General features: G+C 50.1%; 1 protein-coding gene across 3 annotated transcripts in view; it reads left to right on the forward strand.

Moving 5' to 3' along the window:
- Nucleotides 1-708: 708 nt before the first annotated feature.
- GLCCI1 (glucocorticoid induced 1) overlaps nt 709-25,042 on the forward strand; it is a 130,552-nt gene continuing 106,218 nt past the window's right edge. Inside the window, exon 1 of one of the 3 annotated variants that reach the window (XM_063921307.1) lies at nt 709-1,192. In XM_063921307.1, coding sequence (XP_063777377.1) covers nt 895-1,192 — 298 coding nt within the window. In that variant the 5' untranslated portion in view covers nt 709-894. The remainder of the gene's footprint in view (nt 1,193-25,042) is intronic. The other 2 variants (XM_063921308.1, XM_063921306.1) reach the window with 2 other exon arrangements.

The raw sequence follows: 25,042 nt of genomic DNA on the forward strand, positions 1-25,042 counted from the left end.
CACACACACACACACACACACACACACACACACACACACACACGGCAGTGTAATACATAGTGGCAGCACACACATATATACATGGCAGTGTAATACATAGTGTCAGCACATACACACATACAGGGCAGTGTAATACATAGTGGCAGCACACACACACACACACACACACACACACACACACACACACACACACACACACACACACGGAAGTGTAATACATAGTGGCAGCACACACACATATATACAGGGCAGTGTAATACATAGTGTGAGCGCACACACACACACACACACACACACACACACACACACACACACACACACACAAACAGTGTAATACACAGTGTCAGCACACACATATATACAGTACACAGAGCAGTGTAATACATAGTGGCAGCACACACATATATACAGGGCAGTGTAATACATAGTGGCAGCACACACACATACAGGGCAGTGTAAAAAATAGTGGCAGCACACACACATATACACAGGGCAGTGTAATACATAGTGTGAGCACACACATGTATACAGGGCAGTGTAATACATAGTGTGAGCACACACATATATACAGTATACAGGGCAGTGTAATACACAGGGCAGTGTTGCACATAGGTCAGTCAGCAGGATAATAATGTTTGTAATGTTAGTGTGTACTGTACTCTGCTGACGTCACCGGCGCCCTCCCACCATACTACGGGAAACGCCCACTGACAGCGCAGCTCAGAGATCTCGCCTTTCCATTGGCACCGGCCCTCCGTCACGGCTCGGGTCCGCCCCTTCCCTCCTCCCCGCTGTGTGACAGTCGCCGGCCATCCGGGGGCCGAGGAGGAGCAGCAGCGTCACCGGCGGCTGAGCGATATCGCGGGGGGGACCCCGGAGCGCACCGCCGCCCTCATGTCTTCCACTCACCCCCGAGTGAAGCGCGGCTCCGGCTCACCTCCCAACGGCAACTCCGCCCGCCTCCTGCAGCCCATCCGGGCCACCGTGCCCTTCCAGCTCTTGCACAGCCCCAGCCGCTCCCCGTCCGCCTCCGTGGGGAGCAACACCGAGCCCGGCCCCTCCAGCCCCCCGAACGGCACCCCGCCTCCCCCGCTGCTCCCCCATCCGCACAGCAGCCCCGAGGCGGCCAGAGTCCGCAGGAGGAGGAGCACCTCCCCGGAGAGGAGAAACGCCGGGTCCCCCGGGAGCAAAGGTGAGATCTGGACCCCCTCCTCTGAGGCCAGCATGGCGGAGCAGGTGTGGGGCTCCAGCCTCTGTGCAACGTGCTGTCCGGGCATGCTGGGACTTGTAGTACCACAGCAACTGGCAGGGGTCTCTGTTGGTGCCAGTAGGAGTGGATTATTCCCGTCACCTCTGCCCGAACTGCTGCTCTGCCCATCTGCCCCGTCCTGCAGCCTTCATGTTACTTTTTCTGCAACTTCAGCATCTGCCCCCCAGCTCCAGTCACCTACTCCACCTGCCCCCCCATTCACCTACTCCATCTGCCCCCCCATTCACCTACTCCATCTGCCTCTCCAGTAACCTGCCCCATGCTCTCACTCCGTAACATCTGCCCCCATTCTAATCACCTTCCCTGTCTGCCGCTCTACTCCACCTGCTCCATTCCGTCACTCCCCAGCAGCATCTGTCCCCCAGCTCCAGTCACCTACTCCACCTGCCCCCCCATTCACCTACTCCATCTGCCTCCCCAGTAACCTGCCCCATGCTCTCACTCCGTAACATCTGCCCCCATTCTAATCATCTTCCCTGTCTGCCGCTCTACTCGCCTGCTCCATGCCGTCACTCCCCAGCAGCATCTGCCCCCCAGCTCCAGTCACCTACTCCACCTGCCCCCCCATTCACCTACTCCATCTGCCTCTCCAGTAACCTACCCCATGCTCTCACTCCGCAACATCTGCCCCCATTCTAATCACCTTCCCTGTCTGCCGCTCTACTCCACCTGCTCCATTCCGTCACTCCCCAGCAGCATCTGCCCCCCAGCTCCAGTCACCTACTCCACCTGCCCCCCCATTCACCTACTCCATCTGCCTCTCCAGTAACCTGCCCCATGCTCTCACTCCGCAACATCTGCCCCCATTCTAATCACCTTCCCTGTCTGCCGCTCTACTCCACCTGCTCCATTCCGTCACTCCCCAGCAGCATCTGCCCCCCCAGCTCCAGTCACCTACTCCATCTGCCTCTCCAGTAACCTACTCCGCCTGCCCCCCATTCACCTACTCCGCCTGCCCCCTCTCCAATCACCCGCCCCCCCAGTCATCTACTCCACCTCCCCCCCCCCCAATCACCTGTCCCCCCAGTCACCTGCCCCATGCCCTCACTCCGTAACATCTGCCCCCATTCTGATCACCTTCCCTGTCTGCCGCTCTACTCGCCTGCTCCATGCCGTCACTCCCCAGCAGCATCTGCCCCTTGCGCCATGCCGTCACTCCCCAGCAGCATCTGCCCCTTGCCCTCACTCCCCTGCAGCGTTTGCCCTGTACCCTCACCCCCCAGCAGCATTTGGCCCTACAATCACCTGCTCCGTGCCCTTGCTCCCCAACTGCCTCATTCAGTCACCTGCCCCATGTCCTGACTTGCCTGCAGCATCTGCCCCATGCCCTGAGTCCTGCAGCATTTGACCTATTCAGTGACCTGCCCTGTGCCCTGACCCCCTGCAGCATCTGCCTCTCAAATCACCTACCCTGTGCCCTGACATTGCAGCACTTGCTTCCACTAATCATCTGCCCATACCTTTACTCCCCTCCAGCATCTGCCCCATCCAATCACCTAGCCCTTCCCTGACTCCCCTGCAACACCTGTCCTTTCCAGTCACGTGTCTTGACTCTGCAATAGCATCTGACCACCCCCCATCCCATCCCCTTACTCTGCCACAGCATTTAGCTCCCCACCCCATGCCCTGATTGCAATAGCATCTAAACCCCCACCCCGTGCCCTGACTCTGACACAGCTTTTAGCCCCCATGCCCTGACTGCCACAGCATCTACCCACCCCATGGCCTGACTGTGCCACAGCATCTGTTCCTAACCCATGATCTGACTCTATCTGACTACTATCTGCCCCCACCCCAGGCCCTGACTCTGCCACATCATCTGTCACCCATGCCCTGGCTCTGCTACAGTATCTGCCTGGCCCCCCATGCCCTGACTACCACAGTACCTCCCCCCCCCTCCATGCCCTGACTCTGCCACATCATCTGCCCCCCTCCTTGCCCTGACTCTGCCCCCTCCATGTCCTGAGTCTGCCACATCATCTGCCCCCTTATGCCCTTATTCCACTGCAGCAGCTGTCTCTTTATTTTTCTGCCCCATTCCCTGTCTCCACTGCAGCATATGCTCCGTGCACTCACTGCCCAGTGCCCTAATTTAGCTGCAGCTGCTTCATTCTCTGACTACATTTTAGCATCTGCTACATCTACTCTTCCGCCCCATGCCCTTTCTCCAGTGCACCATCTGCCACCTCCACTGCTCTGCCCTGATTTTACCACCTGCCCTTTTTTGACATTAGTTCAGCATATGCCACCTGTACCTGCACCATTCTCCGACTCCCCTGCGGCAGCTACCACCTCTACTTTCATATCCCAATACCTGCCCCCACTATAGCATATGCCCCATGCCCTGACTCCCCTACAGCATCTGCCCTCTTCCCTCACCTACCCCATTCCCTGATTTCACTACACCATCTGCACTCTTCTCTCACCTGCCCCATGCCCTGACTCCCCTACAGCATCTGCCCTCTTCCCTCACCTGCTCCATTCGACTCCACTACAGCATCTACCCTCTTCTCTCACATGCCTCTTACCCGGACTCCCCTACAGCATCTACCCTCTTCTCTCACCTGCTCCATGCCCTGACTCCACTACACCATCTGCCCTCTTCCCTCACCTGCCTCATGCCCAGACTCCCCTACAGCATCTGCCCTCTTCTCTCACCTGCCCCATGCCCTGACTCCCCTACAGCATCTGCCCTATGCCCTGACTCCCCTACAGCATCTGCCCTCTTATCTCACCTGTCTCATGCCCTGACTCCCCTACAGCATCTGCCCCATGCCCTGACTCCCCTACAGCATCTGCCCTCTTATCTCACCTGTCTCATGCCCTGACTCCCCTACAGCTGACTCCCCTACAGCATCTGCCCTCTTCTCTCGCCTGCCCCATGCCCTGACTCCACTATATCATCTGCCCTCTTCTCTCACCTGTCCCATGCCCTGACTCCACTACACCATCTGGCCTCTTCTCTCACCTGCCCCATGCCCTGACTCCCCTACAGCATCTGCTCTCTTCTCTCACCTGCCCCATGCCCTGACTCCCCTACAGCATCTGCCCCATGCCCTGACTCCCCTACAGCATCTGCCCTCTTATCTCACCTGTCTCATGCCCTGACTCCCCTACAGCTGACTCCCCTACAGCATCTGCCCTCTTCTCTCGCCTGCCCCATGCCCTGACTCCACTATACCATCTGCCCTCTTCTCTCACCTGTCCCATGCCCTGACTCCACTATACCATCTGCCCTCTTCTCTCACCTGTCCCATGCCCTGACTCCACTACACCATCTGGCCTCTTCTCTCACCTGCCTCTTACCCTGACTCCCCTACAGCATCTGCCCCATGCCCTGACTCCCCTACAGCATCTGCCCTCTTACCTCACCTACCCCTTACCCTGACTCCACTACAGCATCTGCCCTCTTCTCTCCTCTGCCTCATGCCCTGACTCCCCTACAGCATCTGCCCCATGCCCTGATGCCCTTACAGCATCTGCCCTCTTTTCTCCCCTGCCTCATGCCCTGACTCCCCTACAGCATCTGCCCCATGCTCTGACCCCCCTACACCATCTGCCCTCTTCTCTCACCTGCCCCTTACCCTGACTCCCCTACAGCATCTGCCCTCTTCTTTCACATGCCTCTTACCCGGACTCCCCTACAGCATCTGCCCTCTTCTCTCACCTGCCCCATGCCCTGACTCCACTACACCATCTGGCCTCTTCTCTCACCTGCCTCTTACCCTGACTCCCCTACAGCATCTGCCCCATGCCCTGACTCCCCTACAGCATCTGCCCTCTTACCTCACCTACCCCTTACCCTGACTCCACTACAGCATCTGCCCTCTTCTCTCACCTGCCTCTTACCCAGACTCCCCTACAGCATCTGCCCTCTTCTCTCACCTGACTCCCTTACAGCATCTGCCCCATACCCTGACTCCCCTACAGCATCTGCCCTCTTCTCTCACCTGCCTCATGCCCTGACTCCCTTACAGCATCTGCCCTCTTCTCTCACCTGCCTCATGCCCTGACTCCCTTACAGCATCTGCCTTCTTCTCTCACCTGCCCCATGCCCTGACTCCGCTACAGCATCTGCCCTCTTCCCTCACCTGCCTCATTCCCAGACTCTTGTACATCATCTGCCCTCTTCTCTCACCTGCCTCATGCCCTGACTCCCCTACAGCATCTGCCCTCTTACCTCACCTACCCCTTACCCTGACTCCACTACAGCATCTGCCCTCTTCTCTCCTCTGCCTCATGCCCTGACTCCCCTACAGCATCTGCCCCATGCCCTGATGCCCTTACAGCATCTGCCCTCTTTTCTCCCCTGCCTCATGCCCTGACTCCCCTACAGCATCTGCCCCATGCTCTGACCCCCCTACACCATCTGCCCTCTTCTCTCACCTGCCCCTTACCCTGACTCCCCTACAGCATCTGCCCTCTTCTCTCACATGCCTCTTACCCGGACTCCCCTACAGCATCTGCCCTCTTCTCTCACCTGCCCCATGCCCTGACTCCACTACACCATCTGCCCTCTTCTCTCACCTGCCCCATGCCCTGACTCCCCTACACAATCTGCCCTCTTCCCTCACCTGCCTCATGCCCAGACTCCCCTACAGCATCTGCCCTCTTCTCTCACCTGCCCCATGCCCTGACTCCCCTACAGCATCTGCCCCATGCCCTGACTCCCCTACAGCATCTGCCCCATGCCCTGACTCCCCTACAGCATCTGCCCCATGCCCTGACTCCCCGACAGCATCTGCCCCATGCCCTGACTACCCGACAGCATCTGCCCTCTTATCTCACCTGTCTCATGCCCTGACTCCCCGACAGCATCTGCCCTCTTATCTCACCTGTCTCATGCCCTGACTCCCCGACAGCATCTGCCCCATGCCCTGACTCCCCGACAGCATCTGCCCTCTTATCTCACCTGTCTCATGCCCTGACTCCCCTACAGCTGACTCCCCTACAGCATCTGCCCTCTTCTCTCACCTGCCTCATGCCCTGACTCCCTCACCTGCCCCATGCCCGGACTTCCCTACACCATCTGCCCTCTTCTCACACCTGCCTCTTACCCTGCTCCCCTTCAGCTAACTCCCCTACAGCATCTGCCCTCTACTCTCACCTCCCCCTTACCCTGACTCCCCTACAGTATCGGCCCTCTTCTCTCGCCTGCCTCGTGCCCTAACTCCCCTACAGCATCTACCCCATGCATGAACTCTGCTGCAGAATCTGCCCTTGCAATTGCCTGCCCAGTGCTCTGGCTCCACTGTAGTATTTACTGCCTCCACTTACCTGCCCCATGCCCTGTTTTATCCACGTGCTTTAAAACTGAGCTGATTTAAAGCCCTTTATAGCTATCTGCTGTGGGAAGGCCTCAGACTATAGCTAGTGAGAGAGCCGGGCAGTTAAGCATTAATCTGCTCCATGCATCTCTCCATGTGGTAAATACAGGCGTGTGCTGTTCAGACTTGCAGGGAAAAATATGTAAGTTTACCACTCCAGTGCTGTTCCATTGGGATTCTATTAAAAGGCCCTTGAGGTGGTGAAATGACGTTGGTCTCATTTATAGTAATTGTGTGTTTACGCCATTGGTAGTGGCTGATAGAAACATTTACAGATCAGACAAGATGTATGGAGGAGATGATTTTCTTGTACGTGCTTTTCATCAGTGTTTTTGGAAAATCCCTATCTAGGTAGTATGCTTCTGTATGTCTTGGGTGGGTCACAGATGGGCTTACTCTTTATTAATGCTGTTTGTTCTAGTAGTGACATCATTCATAAAGCACCAGAGACCTATTTGCAGAGGTGAATGGAGCGAAGTCTTCCTAATTAGAACACCCAGCTTAATTGGTACGCGGCGTAAACCAGCTTTGCAGCTCTCCCAGGAACACGTGTATTGCTGTGGTTGTAATGTGTATATTTTGCAGTGGTTTATTGACAGCACAGGAAGGAACGGCCTGTGTCATCAACACACTTGTTCAAATAATAATTTTGCAATTATGTTCACCTCAGCCTGTAAAGTCTCTGCCCTAAATCTAGTTCTCACTCTCGGAAGACAATAGACTGTGTGTCTGTATATGTAAAATACATGCGCTGTGTATATATGTATGTGTGTGTGTATATGTATGTGTGTGTATACATACATACATACATACATACATACATACAGTGTGTGTATATATAATGTGTGTGTTCAGTAATGTGCGACACTCGGGTAATAAGCGTTTCTCAGAGACCACGATAGTAGATCAACGTTTCAATTTACTGAAAAATTGTCATCGGGATAAATGAGAGACAAATATGCTGATGACAATTTTACAGTAAATTGAAACGATCTACTATCGTGGTCTCTGAGAAACGCTTATTACCCGAGTGCCGCACATCACTGAGCTAGACATTATGAATGGAACGTGAGTGCACCGGGGACAACTATTATTTCTCTAACGTCCTAAGTGGATGCTGGGGACTCCGTAAGGACCATGGGGATTAGCGGCTCCGCAGGAAACTGGGCACAACTATAAAGAAAGCTTTTAGACTACTGGTGTGCACTGGCTCCTCCCACTAAGACCCTCCTCCAGACCTCAGTTAGATTCTTGTGTCCGGCTGAGCTGGATGCACACTAGGGGCTCTCCTGAGCACCTAGAAAGAAAGTATATTTAGGTTTTTTTATTTTCAGTGAGATCTGCTGGCAACAGACTCACTGCAGCGAGGGACTAAGGGGAGAAGAAGCGAACCTACCTAACAGGTGGTAGTTTGGGCTTCTTAGGCTACTGGACACCATTAGCTCCAGAGGGATCGACCGCAGGACCCGACCTTGGTGTTCGTTCCCGGAGCCGCGCCGCCGTCCCCCTTACAGAGCCAGAAGCACGAAGAAGGTCCGGAAAATCGGCGGCAGAAGACTTCGGTCTTCACAAAGGTAGCGCACAGCACTGCAGCTGTGCGCCATTGCTCCTCATGTACACCTCACACTTCGGTCACTGATGGGTGCAGGGCGCTGGGGGGGGGGGGGGGGGGGGGGGCGCCCTGAGGGCAATAAATAACACCTTGGCTGGCAAAATACACATCATATTTAGTCCCAGAGGCTATATAGATGTAAAATTACCCCTGCCAGTATAACAGAAAAAGCGGGAGAAAGTCCGCCAAAAAGGGGGCGGGGCTTCTCCCTCAGCACACTGGCGCCATTTTTCCCTCACAGTTCCGCTGGAAGGACGCTCCCTGGCTCTCCCCTGCAGTCTGAGAATACTACAGAAGGGTAAAAAAGAGAGGGGGGGCACTAAATTTAGGCGCAGTGTGTGTGTGTGTGTGTGTATGTATATGTATATATATATATATATATATATATATATATATATATATATATATATATATATATATATATATATATATATTATATATATATAATATATATGTGTATATATATGTATATATGTAATATATATAAATAAGCAGCTATAGGGAAAACACTCATTGATAGTGGGATCCCAGTGTTATATAGCGCTCTGGTGTGTTCTGGCATACTCTCTCTCTGTCTCCCCAAAGGGCTTTGTGGGGTCCTGTCCTCTGTCGGAGCATTCCGTGTGTTTGCGGTGTGTCGGTACGGCTGTGTCGACATGTTTGATGAGGAGGCTTATGTGGAGGCGGAGCAGATGCCTGTAAATGTGATGTCACCCCCTGCGGGGTCGACACCTGAGTGGATGGTGCTGTGGAAGGAATTACGTGATAGTGTCGACTCCTTACATAAAAGGTTTGACGACATACCTAATGTGGGACAGCCGGCTTCTCAGCCTGTGTCTGCCCAGGCGTCTCAAAAACCATCAGGGGCTCTAAATCGCCCGCTACCTCAGATGGTTGACACAGTTGTCGACACGGATACTGACTCCAGTGTCGACGACGAAGAGACTAATGTAACTTCCAGTAGGGCCACACGTTACATGATTGAGGCAATGAAAAATGTGTTGCACATTTCTGATGTTACCCCCGGTACCACAAAAAAGGGTATAATGTTTGGAGAGAAAAAACTACCAGTAGCTTTTCCTCCATCTGAAGAGTTAAATGAGGTGTGTGAAGAAGCGTGGGCTTCGCCTGATAAAAAGATGGTAATTTCTAAGAGGTTACTAATGGCGTACCCTTTCCCGCCAGAGGATAGGTCACGCTGGGAAACATCCCCTAGGGTGGATAAAGCGCTCACACGCTTGTCAAAGAAGGTGGCACTACCGTCTCCGGATACGGCCGCCCTGAAGGAATCTGCTGATAGAAAGCAGGAGGCTATCCTGAAATCTATATATACACCCACAGGTGTGATACTGAGACCGGCTATAGCTTCAGCCTGGATGTGCAGCGCTGCTGCTGCGTGGTCAGATTCCCTGTCAGAAAATATAGATACCCTAGACAGGGACACTATTTTGCTAAACGTAGAGCATATAAAAGACGCACTTTTATACATGAGGGATGCACAGAGGGATATTTGCCGGCTGGCATCCAAAATTAGTGCAATGTCCATTTCTGCCAGGAGTACAGCCAGTTCCCAGGAGCAAAAGTCCTCCCCCGCTTCCTCTAAGTCCACAGCATGACGCTGGGGCTCCACAGGCGGAGCCAGGTACGGTGGGGGGCCGTCTCAAAAATTTCAGCAATCAGTGGGCTCGCTCACGGGTGGATCCCTGGGTCCTTCAAATAGTATCTCAGGGGTACAAACTGGAATTCGAGACGTCTCCCCCCAGCCATTTCCTCAAATCTGCCTTGCCAACCACTCCCTCAGGCAGAGAGGCAGTGTTACAGGCAAGTCAAAAGCTGTATTCACAACAAGTGATAGTAAAGGTGCCCCTGCTTCAACAAGGAAGGGGTTACTATTCCACAATGTTTGTGGTACCGAAACCGGACGGTTCGGTGAGACCCATTTTAAATTTGAAATCCTTGAACACATACATAAAAAGATTCAAGTTCAAGATGGAATCGCTCAGGGCGGTTATTGCAAGCCTGGACGAGGGAGATTACATGGTATCGCTGGACATCAAGGATGCTTTTACCTACATGTCCCCATTTACCATCCTCACCAGGAGTACCTCAGGTTTGTGGTACAAGATTGTCATTACCAATTCCAGACGTTGCCGTTCGGTCTCTCCACGGCTCCGAGGGTCTTTACCAAGGTAATGGTGGAAATGATGATACTCCTTCGAAGGAAGGGAGTTTTAATTATCCCGTACTTGGACGATCTCCTGATAAAGGCGAGGTCCAGAGAGCAGTTGTTGGTAGGGGTAGCACTATCTCGGGAAGTGCTACAACAGCACGGCTGGATTCTAAACATTCCAAAGTCACAGCTGGTCCCTACGACACGCCTGCTGTTCCTAGGGATGGTTCTGGACACAGAACAGAGAAAAGTGTTTCTCCCGGAGGAGAAGGCCAAGGAGCTGTCATCTCTAGTCAGAGGCCTCCTAAAACCAAAACAGGTGTCGGTGCATCACTGCACGCGGATCCTGGGAAAAATGGTAGCTTCCTACGAAGCGATTCCATTCGGCAGGTTTCATGCAAGAACCTATCAGTGGGACCTGTTGGACAAGTGGTCCGGATCGCATCTTCAGATGCATCGTCTGATAACCCTGTCTCCAAGGACAAGGGTGTCTCTGCTGTGGTGGCTGCAGAGTGCTCATCTTCAAGAGGGCCGCAGATTCGGCATACAGGACTGGGTCCTGGTGACCACGGATGCCAGCTTTCGAGGCTGGGGAGCAGTCACACAGGGAAGAAACTTCCAAGGACTATGGTCAAGTCAGGAGGCTTCCCTGCACATAAATATTCTGGAACTAAGGGCCATTTACAATGCCCTAAGTCAGGCAAAACCCCTGCTTCCAAACCAGCCGGTACTGATCCAGTCAGACAACATCACGGCGGTTGCCCATGTAAATCGACAGGGCGGCACGAGAAGCAGGACGGCGATGGCAGAAGCCACAAGGATTCTCCGATGGGCGGAAAATCACGTGTTAGCACTGTCAGCAGTGTTCCTTCCGGGAGTGGACAACTGGGAAGCAGACTTCCTCAGCAGGCACGACCTCCACCCGGGAGAGTGGGGACTTCATCCAGAAGTCTTTCAAATGATTGTAAACCAGTGGGAAGAACCACAGGTGGACATGATGGCATCCCGCCTAAACAAAAAGCTAGAAAAATATTGCGCCAGGTCAAGAGACCCGCAGGCGATAGCTGTGGACGCTCTGGTAACACCGTGGGTGTACCGATCGGTTTATGTGTTCTCTCCTCTTCTTCTCATACCAAAGGTACTGAGGATAATAAGGAGAAGAGGAGTAAGAACTATACTCATTGTTCCGGATTGGCCAAGAAGAGCGTGGTATCCGGAACTTCAAGAAATTATGTCAGAGGACCCATGGCCTCTACCTCTCAGACAGGACCTGCTGCAGCAGGGGCCCTGTCTGTTCCAAGACTTACCGCGGCTGCGTTTGACGGCATGGCGGTTGAACACCGGATCCTGAAGGAAAAGGGCATTCCGGAGGAAGTCATTCCTACGCTGATAAAATCTAGGAAAGAAGTAACCGCAAACCATTATCACCGCATATGGCGAAAATATGTTGCGTGGTGTGAGGCCAGGAAGGCCCCAACGGAAGAATTTCAGCTGGGCCGGTTCCTGCACTTCCTACAGTCAGGGGTGACTATGGGCCTTAAATTGGGTTCCATTAAGGTCCAGATTTCGGATCTATCGATTTTCTTCCAGAGAGAATTGGCTTCACTACCTGAAGTTCATACTTTTGTTAAGGGAGTGCTGCATATTCAGCCCCCTTTTGTGCCTCCAGTGGCACCTTGGGATCTCAACGTGGTGTTGGATTTCCTAAAGTCACATTGGTTTGAGCCACTGAAAACCGTGGATTTGAAATATCTCACGTGGAAAGTGGTCATGTTGTTGGCCTTGGCTTCGGCCAGGCGTGTTTCAGAATTGGCGGCTTTGTCATGTAAAAGCCCTTATCTGATTTTCCATATGGATAGGGCAGAATTGAGGACTCGTCCCCAGTTTCTCCCCAAAGTGGTATCAGCTTTTCATCTGAACCAACCTATCGTGGTGCCTGCGGCTACAAATGACTTGGAGGCTTCCAAGTTGTTGGATGTAGTCAGGGCCCTAAAAATTTGTTTCCAGGACAGCTGGAGTCAGGAAGACTGACTCGCTCTTTATCCTGTATGCGCCCAACAAGTTGGGTGCACCTGCTTCTAAGCAGACTATTGCTCACTGGATCTGTAGTACGATTCAGCTTGCACATTCTGTGGCTGGACTGCCGCATCCTAAATCAGTGAAATCCCATTCCACGAGGAAAGTGGGCTCTTCTTGGGCGGCTGCCCGAGGGGTCTCTGCTCTTCAACTTTGCCGAGCTGCTACTTGGTCAGGGGCAAACAAGTTTGCAAAATTCTACAAATTTGATACCCTGGCTGAGGAGGACCTTGAGTTCTCTCATTCGGTGCTGCAGAGTCATCCGCACTCTCCCGCCCGTTTGGGAGCTTTGGTATAATCCCCATGGTCCTTACGGAGTCCCCAGCATCCACTTAGGACGTTAGAGAAAATAAGAATTTACTCACCGGTAATTCTATTTCTCATAGTCCGTAGTGGATGCTGGGCACCCATCCCAAGTGCGGATTGTCTGTAATACTTGTATATAGTTATTGCTTAACTAAAGGGTTATTGTTGAGCTGTTGAGAGGCTCAGTTGTTATCATGCTGTTAACTTGGTATTGTATCACGAGTTATACGGTGTGATTGGTGTGGCTGGTATGAGTCTTACCCGGGATTCAAAATCCTTCCTAATTGTGTCAGCTCTTCCGGGCACAGTATCCTAACTGAGGTCTGGAGGAGGGTCTTAGTGGGAGGAGCCAGTGCACACCAGTAGTCTAAAAGCTTTCTTTATAGTTGTGCCCAGTCTCCTGCGGAGCCGCTAATCCCCATGGTCCTTACGGAGTCCCCAGCATCCACTACGGACTATGAGAAATAGAATTACCGGTGAGTAAATTCTTATTTATTATTATTATTCTGGAGTGCCAAGTCTGATGTACTATATATATATATATATATATATATATATATATATATATATATATATATATATATATATATATATATATATTTTATACTGTATGTATATTGGCACTTGCATTAAGCAAACGTTGATTGTAGCAGAAAAAAACCTTGTTTTATTACTTACAGAACATGTTGACGTGACGTTTCGGTCCCCTAAGGACCTTCATCAGGAAAAGCTGTAGTGCATCCTAATCTATCTATCCGGTTGGGTTTGTGTGACCAGCGGTCGGGAGACCGACGGTCACCATAGCGACGCGGGGATCCCGAATGTTAGATTGCCGGCGGGGGGGGTGTAGAGCGCAGTGAAGCCCCTTGCGGGTTTGCTACGCTCGCCGCAGGTTCTATTCCCACTCTGTCGTGGACACCAGTGAGTGGGAATAGTCCCTGTTGATCGGCATGCCGACCGTCGGGACTATTCAGCCTTCGGGATCCCGGCGTTGGAATTGTGACTGTCGGTCACATAACCGCATCCCATATAATATATGCTTGTGTGCATATGTATCACAAATCCAGCACACCACTTCAAGTGCAGGTTTATACAATTAAGCAGACGTTTCAAGACCGGAGCGTTCTTTCATCAGGGTGTACCCAAAAGTGCTGATTAAACCCAGCACAGCATGTCTGTAAGTGCTGGGCATGCCCTCTTAAGCTAGGAATGTGGTTTGTGCTGTGAACCCGCCCCCCATTCCGGGATGCCCTCTCAACATCGCAGCGCCATGCTCCGCCCCCGGTCTGCAGTGAACACTATATACTGTATAAACTGTGTTTGAAGTCTGAGGATATTGTTCATCATTTCGGGCTCTATTTATTAATATAAATATTGCAGTCTATCCTCCATGTAAGGATGTTGTTATTAGGTGGATTGCTGTACTTTAGATTTTGTATTGTGATCAGTGTGATGTAGCTCTCTTCCCAGGACGGCGTTTTGTCTACTGCGGTATCCGTCTAGGGGATCTTGACACGTTGCCCCCCTATCCAGTGTCTCAAATCAGTGTGGTAGGATATGTTCTTTACCTGCTGAACTTTTTTGCAAATGCTGATAAATAGTCCCCTTTTGTTACATAAGAAATACTGGGTTAGCTAAAAAAAAAAAAAAAGGCTGCTGATGTTTAATTTAAGCCGCTCCTGAAGTGTTCAAATGAGCTTGAGGTACTAGCAGTCATAAAGTTTTTTTTTTTGTTTTTTTTTCAGTCATCAATTTGCTGGTTCCCTAATGATCTGTGTACAGGTTATGCAATTCTGACACCTTGCGGGGGAGGTGAATCCTCTGTGAATTTGGCACAGAGCACCACAGGTAGTACTATTGCCATGCAGGAGGGCTTGGTAGGAGGCTCATTGTTGTCCCTGTTACTGGAGGATATAACCGCCGTGTGATTATAATCTGCAGCCCTCAGTGTCGCCTCCGCCTCCCAAAGATAACTCGTTTAGACGTTGGCTCCACAGGTTCATAAAAATGTTCAAATGAAGGAACTTTTTGTTTTTGCTTTAAACACATTCTAAGCAGTTGTAAGTTGCAGATGAACGCTTCTGGCCGGTGCTGCAATGCTCTGCAGCCTCTGTGTACTTGCACTACACAGCGGATACATCTCTCTCCTTTTGTCCCTCATGTAGTTACTATGACAGTACTGGTGTTTACTATTTGAGGTTGTACCTGCTGCGAGCGCTTTCATAGTCCTCAGTGCTTGTCTTGGCATTCGCGGTTGGCTATCTAATCTCTGTCTTGGCTTCTATCAATTCAGAAGCTCTTTACGGGCCTAAAAACTACTTTTCAGCTTCTTTGACTTCTTTACTGGTATATTAAAGGGTATATTCACTAAGGTGCGATGTTGCCCATAGCAACCAATCAGATTCCAGCTCTTATCTTCTAGAAGCAGCCAGATAAATGTTAAGTTGCATCTGATTGGTTGTTATGAGCAACATCTCCACTTCTAAAAAAAAAAAAAAAAAAAACACCTCACACCTTAGTAAATATACCCCTAAGTGAGCAGGATACCTGACAGTTTACTTAATAACGGCCCAGGTATTTTACTGCTGATAACAAGATGGGAAGATTTAACTATTTATGTGCTGCTGGAGCTTAGGGCCTACTTCGGAGCCGATCGCTGCAACAGCAGCGAGCACAGCCTAAAGCCCTATGTCAGGCCTGGCCAACCTGTGGCTATCCAGCGGTCTGGAAACTACACATCCCAGCATGCCTTGCTACAATTTTAGCATTCCCTAATAGCAAAGCTGCGGCAGAACATGCTGGGACTTGTAGTTTCACAACAACTGGAGAGCCAGAGGTTAGCCAGGCCTGCCCTATGTGAAGTGCGCGTGCGCAGCGTCTGCACTGCTCGTGGCACACACAGTGCAATGTAAAAGCATCTCACTGGTGCGATCGCCTCTGCCTGATTTGACAGGCAGAGGCGGTTGCGGGGTGGGAGGGGGTGTGCCAGCAACGGTTGAATGCCGTTGGGGGGCGCGGTCCGGACAACGCAGGCATGTACGGAGTGTTGCAGGGGAGGGCCGTGGTGGCTGTGTGCCTTCACACGCAGCCGCTGCGACCCAAAACATGACGGGAAGCCGCCTGCCGCTGCAGCTAGGCTGCGTAGGCAGGGAGCTACTCGACGTGTGTGTGTGTGTGTGTGTGTGTGTGTGTGTGTGTGTGTGTGTGTATTTTCACTTATCCTTTATGCATTTTTTTTTTTTTTTTTTTTAATTTATTACATTTTGTTTCTTTGCAATGTTGCTTAATGTATTGGAATAAAAGGCACCACTTGGATGGAAATCCTAGCAAGTATTCTGAGAGCGAATGCTCAAGCAGGAGCCAGAAACTAAAATAAAACTACTCCTGGAAAATCCCTGAGATTGGCAGCGAGATCCTGTATCCGTGTGCAATGCACAGGCCTGGAAAACACCAGGGCTAATGTATGTTTTGAGCACTGTTCAATTTTTACACAGAAAACAGTACGCCATTTTGATAAAGTAAATGTCTATTTAATCCGGCCCTGACTAAAGTTTTTCATTGCCGGGCTCTCCCTCCCAGGGGTGCTCTTTTGCATATATTTGCAGAGCGGATTAGGAAGCCTTGCTTGCATGCACTGAGCAGATGGGGAGAGAGACCACGAGGCTAACTGGTAAGCACCTGCACTTTATAATCCTGGAGGACTGTCTGTTCAGTGCTTGTGAATTCATCCTCCGGGGATCACGGTCTCGCTCCAGGCCCTGCTGGCTCCAGCCACTCCTTTAGTAAATCTGGGGCTGTCGTTTTGTTTGCTCGTGTCGGAATCTCCTGCTATAGCATCTACCACTCAGCTGAACGATGGTTGTCGTTGCTGTGTTTAGTGGATAAAACTTCAATGACTGCATTCATGTAGCCTATGTGTAGATGATGGTAATAGTTTTGTGAGGTCTCCATTGTTTTCATATGATCTTTACTCCGTGCTTTAGCTTTATATTGAGAAAACTGTTATCTAGAAGTTAATATTTAAATCCGTTTTACGCTGACGATATTCTGGTTTGTGTTACGCAGCTTGAGCTGCTGCCACACCGAATTCATTTATTGGTTTGTTTTCTATCCTCTAGTCCAGTGGTTCCCAAACTCCGCATGTCACCCTAATGGGGAATTGAATTGGTTCTCTCCTCCGTAACTGCCATCTAAAGTGAGTGGGAGCTATTCAGTTGTTTTTGGGTGTCCGTCACTTTCTTCACGGATTTCTACTCGCACCCTTCTGAGGTGCGAGCAGAAATCCATCTAAAGTAAGGTTTCTGGGCACCCTAACTGCAGCCCGTGCAGTAGTTTGCACAGGTAAAGCCGTTTTATGCGGCCAATCCCGGTTAATTACAGTGCGAGAATGCGGCACTCGCAACCAGCGCAGCCCAGGTGCCCAAACAATTGAATCATTCCTGTCACTTTAGACGTGCCCAAAAATAATTTAATTCTCCCGCCCCCCCCCCCCCCCCCCCCCAATAATTCAGGATGTAAGGATATCCATGCTTGAGCCTTCTGTTACAGAAGTTGCTTGTACACCTAGCCTGTAGATGCCATGTGGCGCGAGGGACAGTGTAGCATCTTTTTTGCATTTTAATTTTTTTTGTCCCAATGTGCGTCTTAATCACAATGTGATACGGCGAAACTGCTTCATGAGACTACACTGATTGACATGTTGTTTTATCTGTATGTGACGGAGTATGAATCTGTATATACGAAGCACCGCAAAACTTGGAGAGGAAAAAACCCGCTGCCGCTGTATCGTAGCACTTCATATACAGATTCAGACTCCGTCGTGTACAGACATACAAGTGCCACATATCAAATGAATCGGTGCAGTCTCCTGCAGCAATATTGTTGCACCGCGTTGAGATTTTAGATGCATATTGGAGTAAAAAATGCTGTTGGCGCAAGCCAAGTCACATGGGACCTGGTTCGTCAAGAAGGGACGATTGGTGCGACTGAAGCAGTAGTGTGAGGGTACAGCTAATCTCTCAGTCAGTTTTATTTCACCATCTGTTCTCAAGCATGGCTATCCTTAAAACTTGTACTGCGTAGGTACCTGGAGGGTCGAGTTTGGGACCCACTGCTCTAGCCGATTCAGCTCATCACCCATCTGATGATCGGTTTCCCAAATCCGAAAAAAATAGCTCAGATTGTATGTATGTGTGTGTGTGTGTGTGTGTGTGTGTGTGTGTGTGTGTGTGTATATATATATATATATATCTATCTATCTATATCTCTCTTTTTCAACAAGGAGGGGAGGGAGATTGAAAAGTCCTATTTACCATTTAAAATGTGCACTGATCCATTGTTGTAATATGTATATTTACATTCAGCAAGATTATTATCACTATGAAAAGTGGAATCATTAGGTCGACAAGGCTTAGGTCGCCCGCTATTGGAGTTTTTTTAAACTTTTTTTCATGTTGTTTTCTTAGTAAAGTGACGGGGAACCCCAATTAGTGCACCGTGTCCCCTCGCATGGCTCGCTTCACTCGCCATGCTTCGGGCAAGGTACCTCAGTCAGCTACCGCTGCACTCTGCACAGGTTACCGTTCCCAATCGTAGTCCGCGTGGATCGTGAAGTATGAAAAAGTTCCAAAAATGAAGAAAAGAAAAAAATTGTGAAAAACTCATGTCGGCCTAGTGACTGTCGGCCTAAGTCTTGTCGGCCTAATGACCATATCCCAGCAATAAGCCACATACAATATTACAGGCGTCCTGTCTCACACTAGCATGGGGTGTATCTAGGCAGAGGGAACTCTCCCCCGCAGTGGCCGGTACAGGAAAGCGGCCCGCAATACACCTCCGCGCTAGTAGCCCCCGGTGACCAGCTACTTACTTACTGACTTCTGCACGTGTCTGGTGACCGTATAATTACTAACCCCTTCTCCACACACCTGCTACACAGCCAGACACCAGGGACTTGATATCTGTAGAGTAGGAAACGTTTTCTATTACTAATGTTCTCCCTGTTCCTCAGATTACCATTACGGGTCACGTCGTTTTCTGCTCTCCTCACTATATAACCAGCCTCAGTGTCTATAGATGAGCGGACCTGGCCCCAGCGCCCTGCTCAGTGGCTTCTATTGCTGGCCTCTTATTACCTGTGGCCTGCAGCAGCCAATATAGTCCCTGGCTGTTCCTCCGTCATACCCTTACTGAAGTCTTGAGCAGCGATCAGTGCAGTCCTGTTGGGTCCACAGAGAACATAGCCCCGGTTACAGGGTACTGCGAGCTTCCAAACTTGCCCAGTTGCCGACACGTTAAAGTGTAGTCTCCAAGGTCACTTGCTGTCGAGCTGCTGGATCTCAGTACATCAAGCACAATACTATCCTGGCAGACGTTGGAGCTTTGTCATCTGCGTTATGTAATGTTTGCTGGATTTGGTAACAGCATACATTTTGTTCGTGGTATAGAACATCCTGCTTTGGAGACTTTATTAATAGTCCCAAGCAATAAGGGGCTGGTACTAGTGACTGAAGCGGCCTGTGCAGTTGTATGGTTTCAGTAGGTTACTGCATAGTGGAGGATCGGAGTAAAGGGGACTTGCTGATCTCTGGGATGAGAAGCAGAGCGTGGAAGACACGGGCACTGTAGGTGCAGCTTGCTGTGCAACTCTGAGATCGTGGCGCTGTGACAGTGGATAAGAGTAGGCAAACATGGTGACCATGCCTATTCTGTGTAACCAGTACATCCTATATGCCTGTACAATATAGTATGTGTGCTACAATAATGGCCGGTGACTTCTGTAACCTCTATGTTTGGCCACCTTAACGCCCTTTACTATACTGCGCTTTAACGATTGCCTCTCCCATGTATTGTCTTTCACAGTAAGTCCCACCCTATCTAATATCACCCAGTGTACGGGGCATGCCTCCCCAGTGCTGTCATTGTGCCTCTGCTCTGTGCAAATACCTCCTCCCCCTTCCCTCATTGCTTATAACACAAACAGTTAAATGTCTAATGAGATCAATAAGCTATTTTCCTCTTGGCATGGAGAGGAGAGAGCTGCCAGCAATTGCTAGGTGGCACCCCATGGTACCATTTACCTGCATGTCTCCTGTAGAGGACACCCTTGTCTTAGCTGCTCAGTCTCATTTCCCCCCTTTCCTGTCCTCACCTTTCTAGTAGGCTAATACTGTGGTGATCTCAGGCTAATGTGAAATATGGAAGTTTTAAACAATATCTGTCCAGCATGTTATCGGCCCCAGACTTTTACGTCGCTGCATACGGCTGGCAGGCAGTTTCAGTCTGTGCATTAACAAATGATCTGCACAGACTGGTATATTCACATAGGGGTATGGTGCTAGGCGAGGTTTGGAGTATTCTCTATCCTAGTAAGATCGTATCTCCGGGCTGTGCCTTGCTTGTGGTGTGGAGGGTGGAAAACCTGTTACAGTTGATACCCCTTCTTGGTTGCAAGCGATTGGAGTCGCGTATTGAGGTGTGGCTTTGTGTTTATATTATCTTGCCATGCCTAGGAAATATGGGCAGCTCTGGCTTATTGGAAATATTGGCCCAAATGTATTAAGCCTTAACAAGTGATAAAGTGGAGACGGATAAAGACAGATAAATGACCAGCCAATCAGCTCATAACTGTCATGTCACAGGCTGTTTGAATAAGTGACAGCTATGAGCTGATTGGCTGGTTATTTATCACTCTTTATCCGTCTCCACTTCATCTCTTGTTAAAGCTTAATGCATTTTGGGCCATAATTTGAGGTTAGTCATTGCACGCTGCCATGTTTCATTGAGAGTCAGTCCCACTCTAGTCAGTGATGGTTAAACTATTGTCCGTAATTACAGTATACCGTAGCACTTTCTTAGCTGGTATACAGTCACTAAGTCCACATTCATGATGCCGACACCAGAATTTGACCGGTACGTCAACATGGTTAAACGGCTCAGCGGCAGGCCACAGAATGGGGCAGCTGAGAAACCTGTAGATTGTTCTCTGTGGCAAAACGCACGCTACAGAGTTCTAAGCTTCATAGGTTGGCTTTTCCTGACAGAGCAGCCACCTGTAAGCCACCATCATGTGCAGTGTACAGCACACAGCCATTCCTCTCTGCAGCATACGGCATATGCCTGATTTTCGGTTGCCCATGTGTGACTGGCTATGTATTGGATGGAATGGGAGACATTAAGCCATTCTGTCTTCTCAGCCATTACAGGCTGGGGAGAGGCTGCTGCAGAGCCCTGCAATGGGATTACTAAACAGGATGTCTGCTGTGCGTGTTGAAGTATTGTCCCCCACAAGCCAGTCTGATAAGCTCCTGAAAGTTACACGTCTATTTATGGATGTTTTAATAACTATTGTTTTGCGAAAGCTGTGTTCTATTTTAAGCTCAGTGGGTTTTACATAGCGCAGTGGGTCGCTTGCTCGGAGCGTCCGCTGTGAAGTGAAATAACACAGGCAGTACAGTAACTAGGCTGAGCATACACTTCTCTGCACAGGAACTTTGCTTGCTACCATCTGTAATGATGCAGTTTAATGTCTCGGTGATGGCTTTTATATGTTGGCCTAATCTTTCCTGTGAGTTAAGAAACTCTGACTAGTGACTAATACAGCCTTTCCTTCCTGTTCTGTATCTGCCTGGCACCTTTGCATATACTGGAAACAGAGATGTATATATTGTTTAGCAATCTGTGAACATGGCACTTTTTATGTTTCGCAAATTTTTTGCAGCACGCAGCAGAAACGTTGATTCTCCGGTGCAAAGTGTATGTGAAAAGGAGATATAACTGTTTTCAAGGTAGCCAGTGGTTATGGCTTCCAGGTAACCGGGGGTTATGGATGGAATCTCTGGTCACCTGACCTATTTAAGAGCATTTGCGCAGGTTAAACTACGACGTAAAATTGTAAAGGACAAATAATGAGGTCATCACTCTTGTGTCACACCTAACTGGCGCGGTGCGCGTCCTGGCTCCTGCTGCACAGCCCGGTCACAAGTCACAGACGTGATGTTTTACTTTACGTTCATGTTCTAAAGCAGAGATGGGGAACCTTCGGTCCCTCAGCTGTTGTTGAACTACACACCCCAGCATGCCCTGCAACAGTTTTAGCTTGGCCAAATAGCAAGACTGTAGCAAGGCATGCTGGTAGGTGTAGTTCAACAACAGCTGGAGGGCCAAATGTTCCCCACCCCTGTTCTAAAGGATTAATAGGCCCTACACACTGGGCGATATTACTGAAAGATATGAATGATCTTGTTCGTTAATGACCGAGATACCGTTCATATCTTTGTGTGGAGGCACCAGCGATGAACGATGCGCGGCCCCGCACTTGTTCATCGTTGGTGCCCCATCGCTTGTGCATGCAGGCCAATATGGACGATCTCGTCTATATTTGCCTACACTGCTATGGAGCCGGGTGACGGGGGGTGAAGAAACTTTCCTCCCCCCTCCCGTCACTGCCCCCCTCCTCCGTGTCGCCTGTCAGCCGTATCCGCCATCGGGCAGCTCCACTACGGATCGCATAGTGTGTAGGGCCCTTAACACTCCTCATTCTTACTAACTTTACAGTGTATAAGGCATTTTCCCAAATTCCACCATTACAGTCCAGGTTTTAAGGATATCCACGCTTGAGCAAAGGTAACTTAATTAGTACCTCAGTCAGATTGATTTTGGATATCCTTAAATCCTGGACTGCAATGAAGGAGTTTGGGAAACCCTGGTATAAGAAGATACTTAAAGCCCATGTGTCAGTATAGGCTTCTATGCACTTTGCATTGAACGCGGAGTGCAGACAAGAACGATCAGAGTGCTGGTAGGAATGTGGAATCCGCATATCTCATTATGCATCCAGGAGTCGCTCTGCGCACCTTTTGTGAGCTTCATGTTCCTATTAGTGCATCTTCCGTGTGTGGTGTGTGGGCTGTACTGCATTCATCAGGGGGTAATCACAGCTCTGAGAGATTCTGCGTCAGGTGTAGAATAAGCGTCAGTGTGTACAAGGCCAAGGAGTTTCCATACCACGACCAACAGAATTGTTACAGCGTATTTACAGATGTTATGCAGCGCTGTGTGTGTGTGTGGGGGGCGGGGGGGATATGCTATATTCTGCTATCGGCTGCTTCTGACTTTGAGCGCACTCTAAGGGGCAGATTCAATTAGCTGCTGGCCTGTAATTTGAATAGTGTTGGCCAATTTATCCGATAGAACAGACAGCGCGACTCAGCCCACAGCTAATTGAATCTGCCCTTTTTTACGTCTTGTTTTTGTGTTTAGGCGAGAAGTCTGCGCTGCATAAGGGGCAAAAAAAACAGCACAGTTCTAACACAATTTAATGTTATCTTGAATATCTTTAGTACTGAAGCGCGAAGTATAAAATTCATGGGATCCGTTGAGTAGGAAGACGTATGATGGACACAGATGGGATGGGCCGGACGCCTAATGCACATTTTGGGGCGGCAGCCGGACTTCCTGGTGGTCCAGTGGTGAAACGCGATGTGCCTGTGTTATTTTGATGTTTGGTCATATAGGGCCGCCATAGCCTAGGACCAGTATTGTGTCTGTGAGTGAATGTCGTGACTGAATCGCGTAGTACTTGATCCGTCCTATGCTTGTCACATTGTTCACTAATGCAGTGCAGGGCTCACGTTGCACTAATGTTGTATTTGCAAGTGATATGACTATATAGTCCTCTTGTCTATAGAAGCAGATCCTATGAATACAGAATGTGGAACTGTTAATGGAGGAAGTAGGGGCAAACCTGCAACACTGAGGGTATCTCACCCCTGTGCTGAGGCCATTTTTGTAATTTATCATTGTTTCAAAGAGAGGTCTTCCCGCTTTCAAGCCAGGGTGCCCCACGTGTATAGAGGCGATAAGAGAGGGGACTCCCCTCGTACTTATGTGGGTACAATTATGGGTATAAACTGGAATGTGTGTGTTATGTAACACAGGGCGTTATTGTCTGGTCTACCAGGGGGCTTCTTCATTTGAAAGAGGGAGCTCTTCCCTTGATTGACATGTGAGTGCCCCATGGGTCATTTGTGGGCATAATTAGGACACAAGGTGCCACCTCATCCATATATGGAGGGCATAAGTTTTACCCTACAGCTCTAAGGTACATGCAAAGTATGAGCCCCAGGCATTCGTGTGGGTTAACAGAAGAGGGAACTCCGTTGTGATGCTTGCCAGGCTCCCACAACATGGCGTATCAAAAAGAAACCCCATTTTCTGGGGAAAAAGCACATTCAAACTAACCCATTTTCTCTGACGTCCTAGTGGATGCTGGGGACTCCGTAAGGACCATGGGGAATAGACGGGCTCCGCAGGAGACTGGGCACACTATAAGAAAGATTTGGTACTACCTGGTGTGCACTGGCTCCTCCCTCTATGCCCCTCCTCCAGACCTCAGTTAGATTTCTGTGCCCGGCCGAGCTGGATGCACACTAGGGGCTCTCCTGAGCTCCTAGAAAGAAAGTATTTGTTAGGTTTTTTATTTTACAGTGAGACCTGCTGGCAACAGGCTCACTGCAGCGAGGGACTAAGGGGAGAAGAAGCGAACCTACCTGCTTGCAGCTAGCTTGGGCTTCTTAGGCTACTGGACACCATTAGCTCCAGAGGGATCGACCGCAGGACCCGTCCTTGGTGTTCGTTCCCGGAGCCGCGCCGCCGTCCCCCTTACAGAGCCAGAAGCAAGAAGATGGTCCGGAAAATCGGCGGCAGAAGACTTCAGTCTTCACCAAGGTAGCGCACAGCACTGCAGCTGTGCGCCATTGCTCCTTATACACACTTCACACTCCGGTCACTGAGGGTGCAGGGCGCTGGGGGGGGGCGCCCTGAGCAGCAATAAAATCACCTTGGCTGGCAAAATAACCACAATATATAGCCCCAGAGGCTATATATGTGGTAATTACCCCTGCCAGAATACAGAAAAAAGCGGGAGAAAAGTCCACCGAAAAAGGGGCGGAGCCATCTCCCTCAGCACACTGGCGCCATTTTTCCCTCACAGTTCCGCTGGAAGGAAGCTCCCTGACTCTCCCCTGCAGTCTACACTACAGAAAAGGGTAAAAAAGAGAGGGGGGGGGGGCACAAATTTGAGGCGCAGTAAATATTATAGCAGCTATAGGGGACATAATTCAGTTAGTCCCTGCATTATATAGCGCTCTGGTGTGTGCTGGCATACTCTCTCTCTGTCTCCCCAAAGGGCTTTTGTGGGGTCCTGTCTCCTTTAAGAGCATTCCCTGTGTGTGTGTGCGGTGTGTCGGTACGGCTGTGTCGACATGTTTGATGAGGAGACT

This window comes from Pseudophryne corroboree, chromosome 5 (assembly GCF_028390025.1).
Source record: "Pseudophryne corroboree isolate aPseCor3 chromosome 5, aPseCor3.hap2, whole genome shotgun sequence".
NCBI lineage: Eukaryota > Metazoa > Chordata > Amphibia > Anura > Myobatrachidae > Pseudophryne > Pseudophryne corroboree.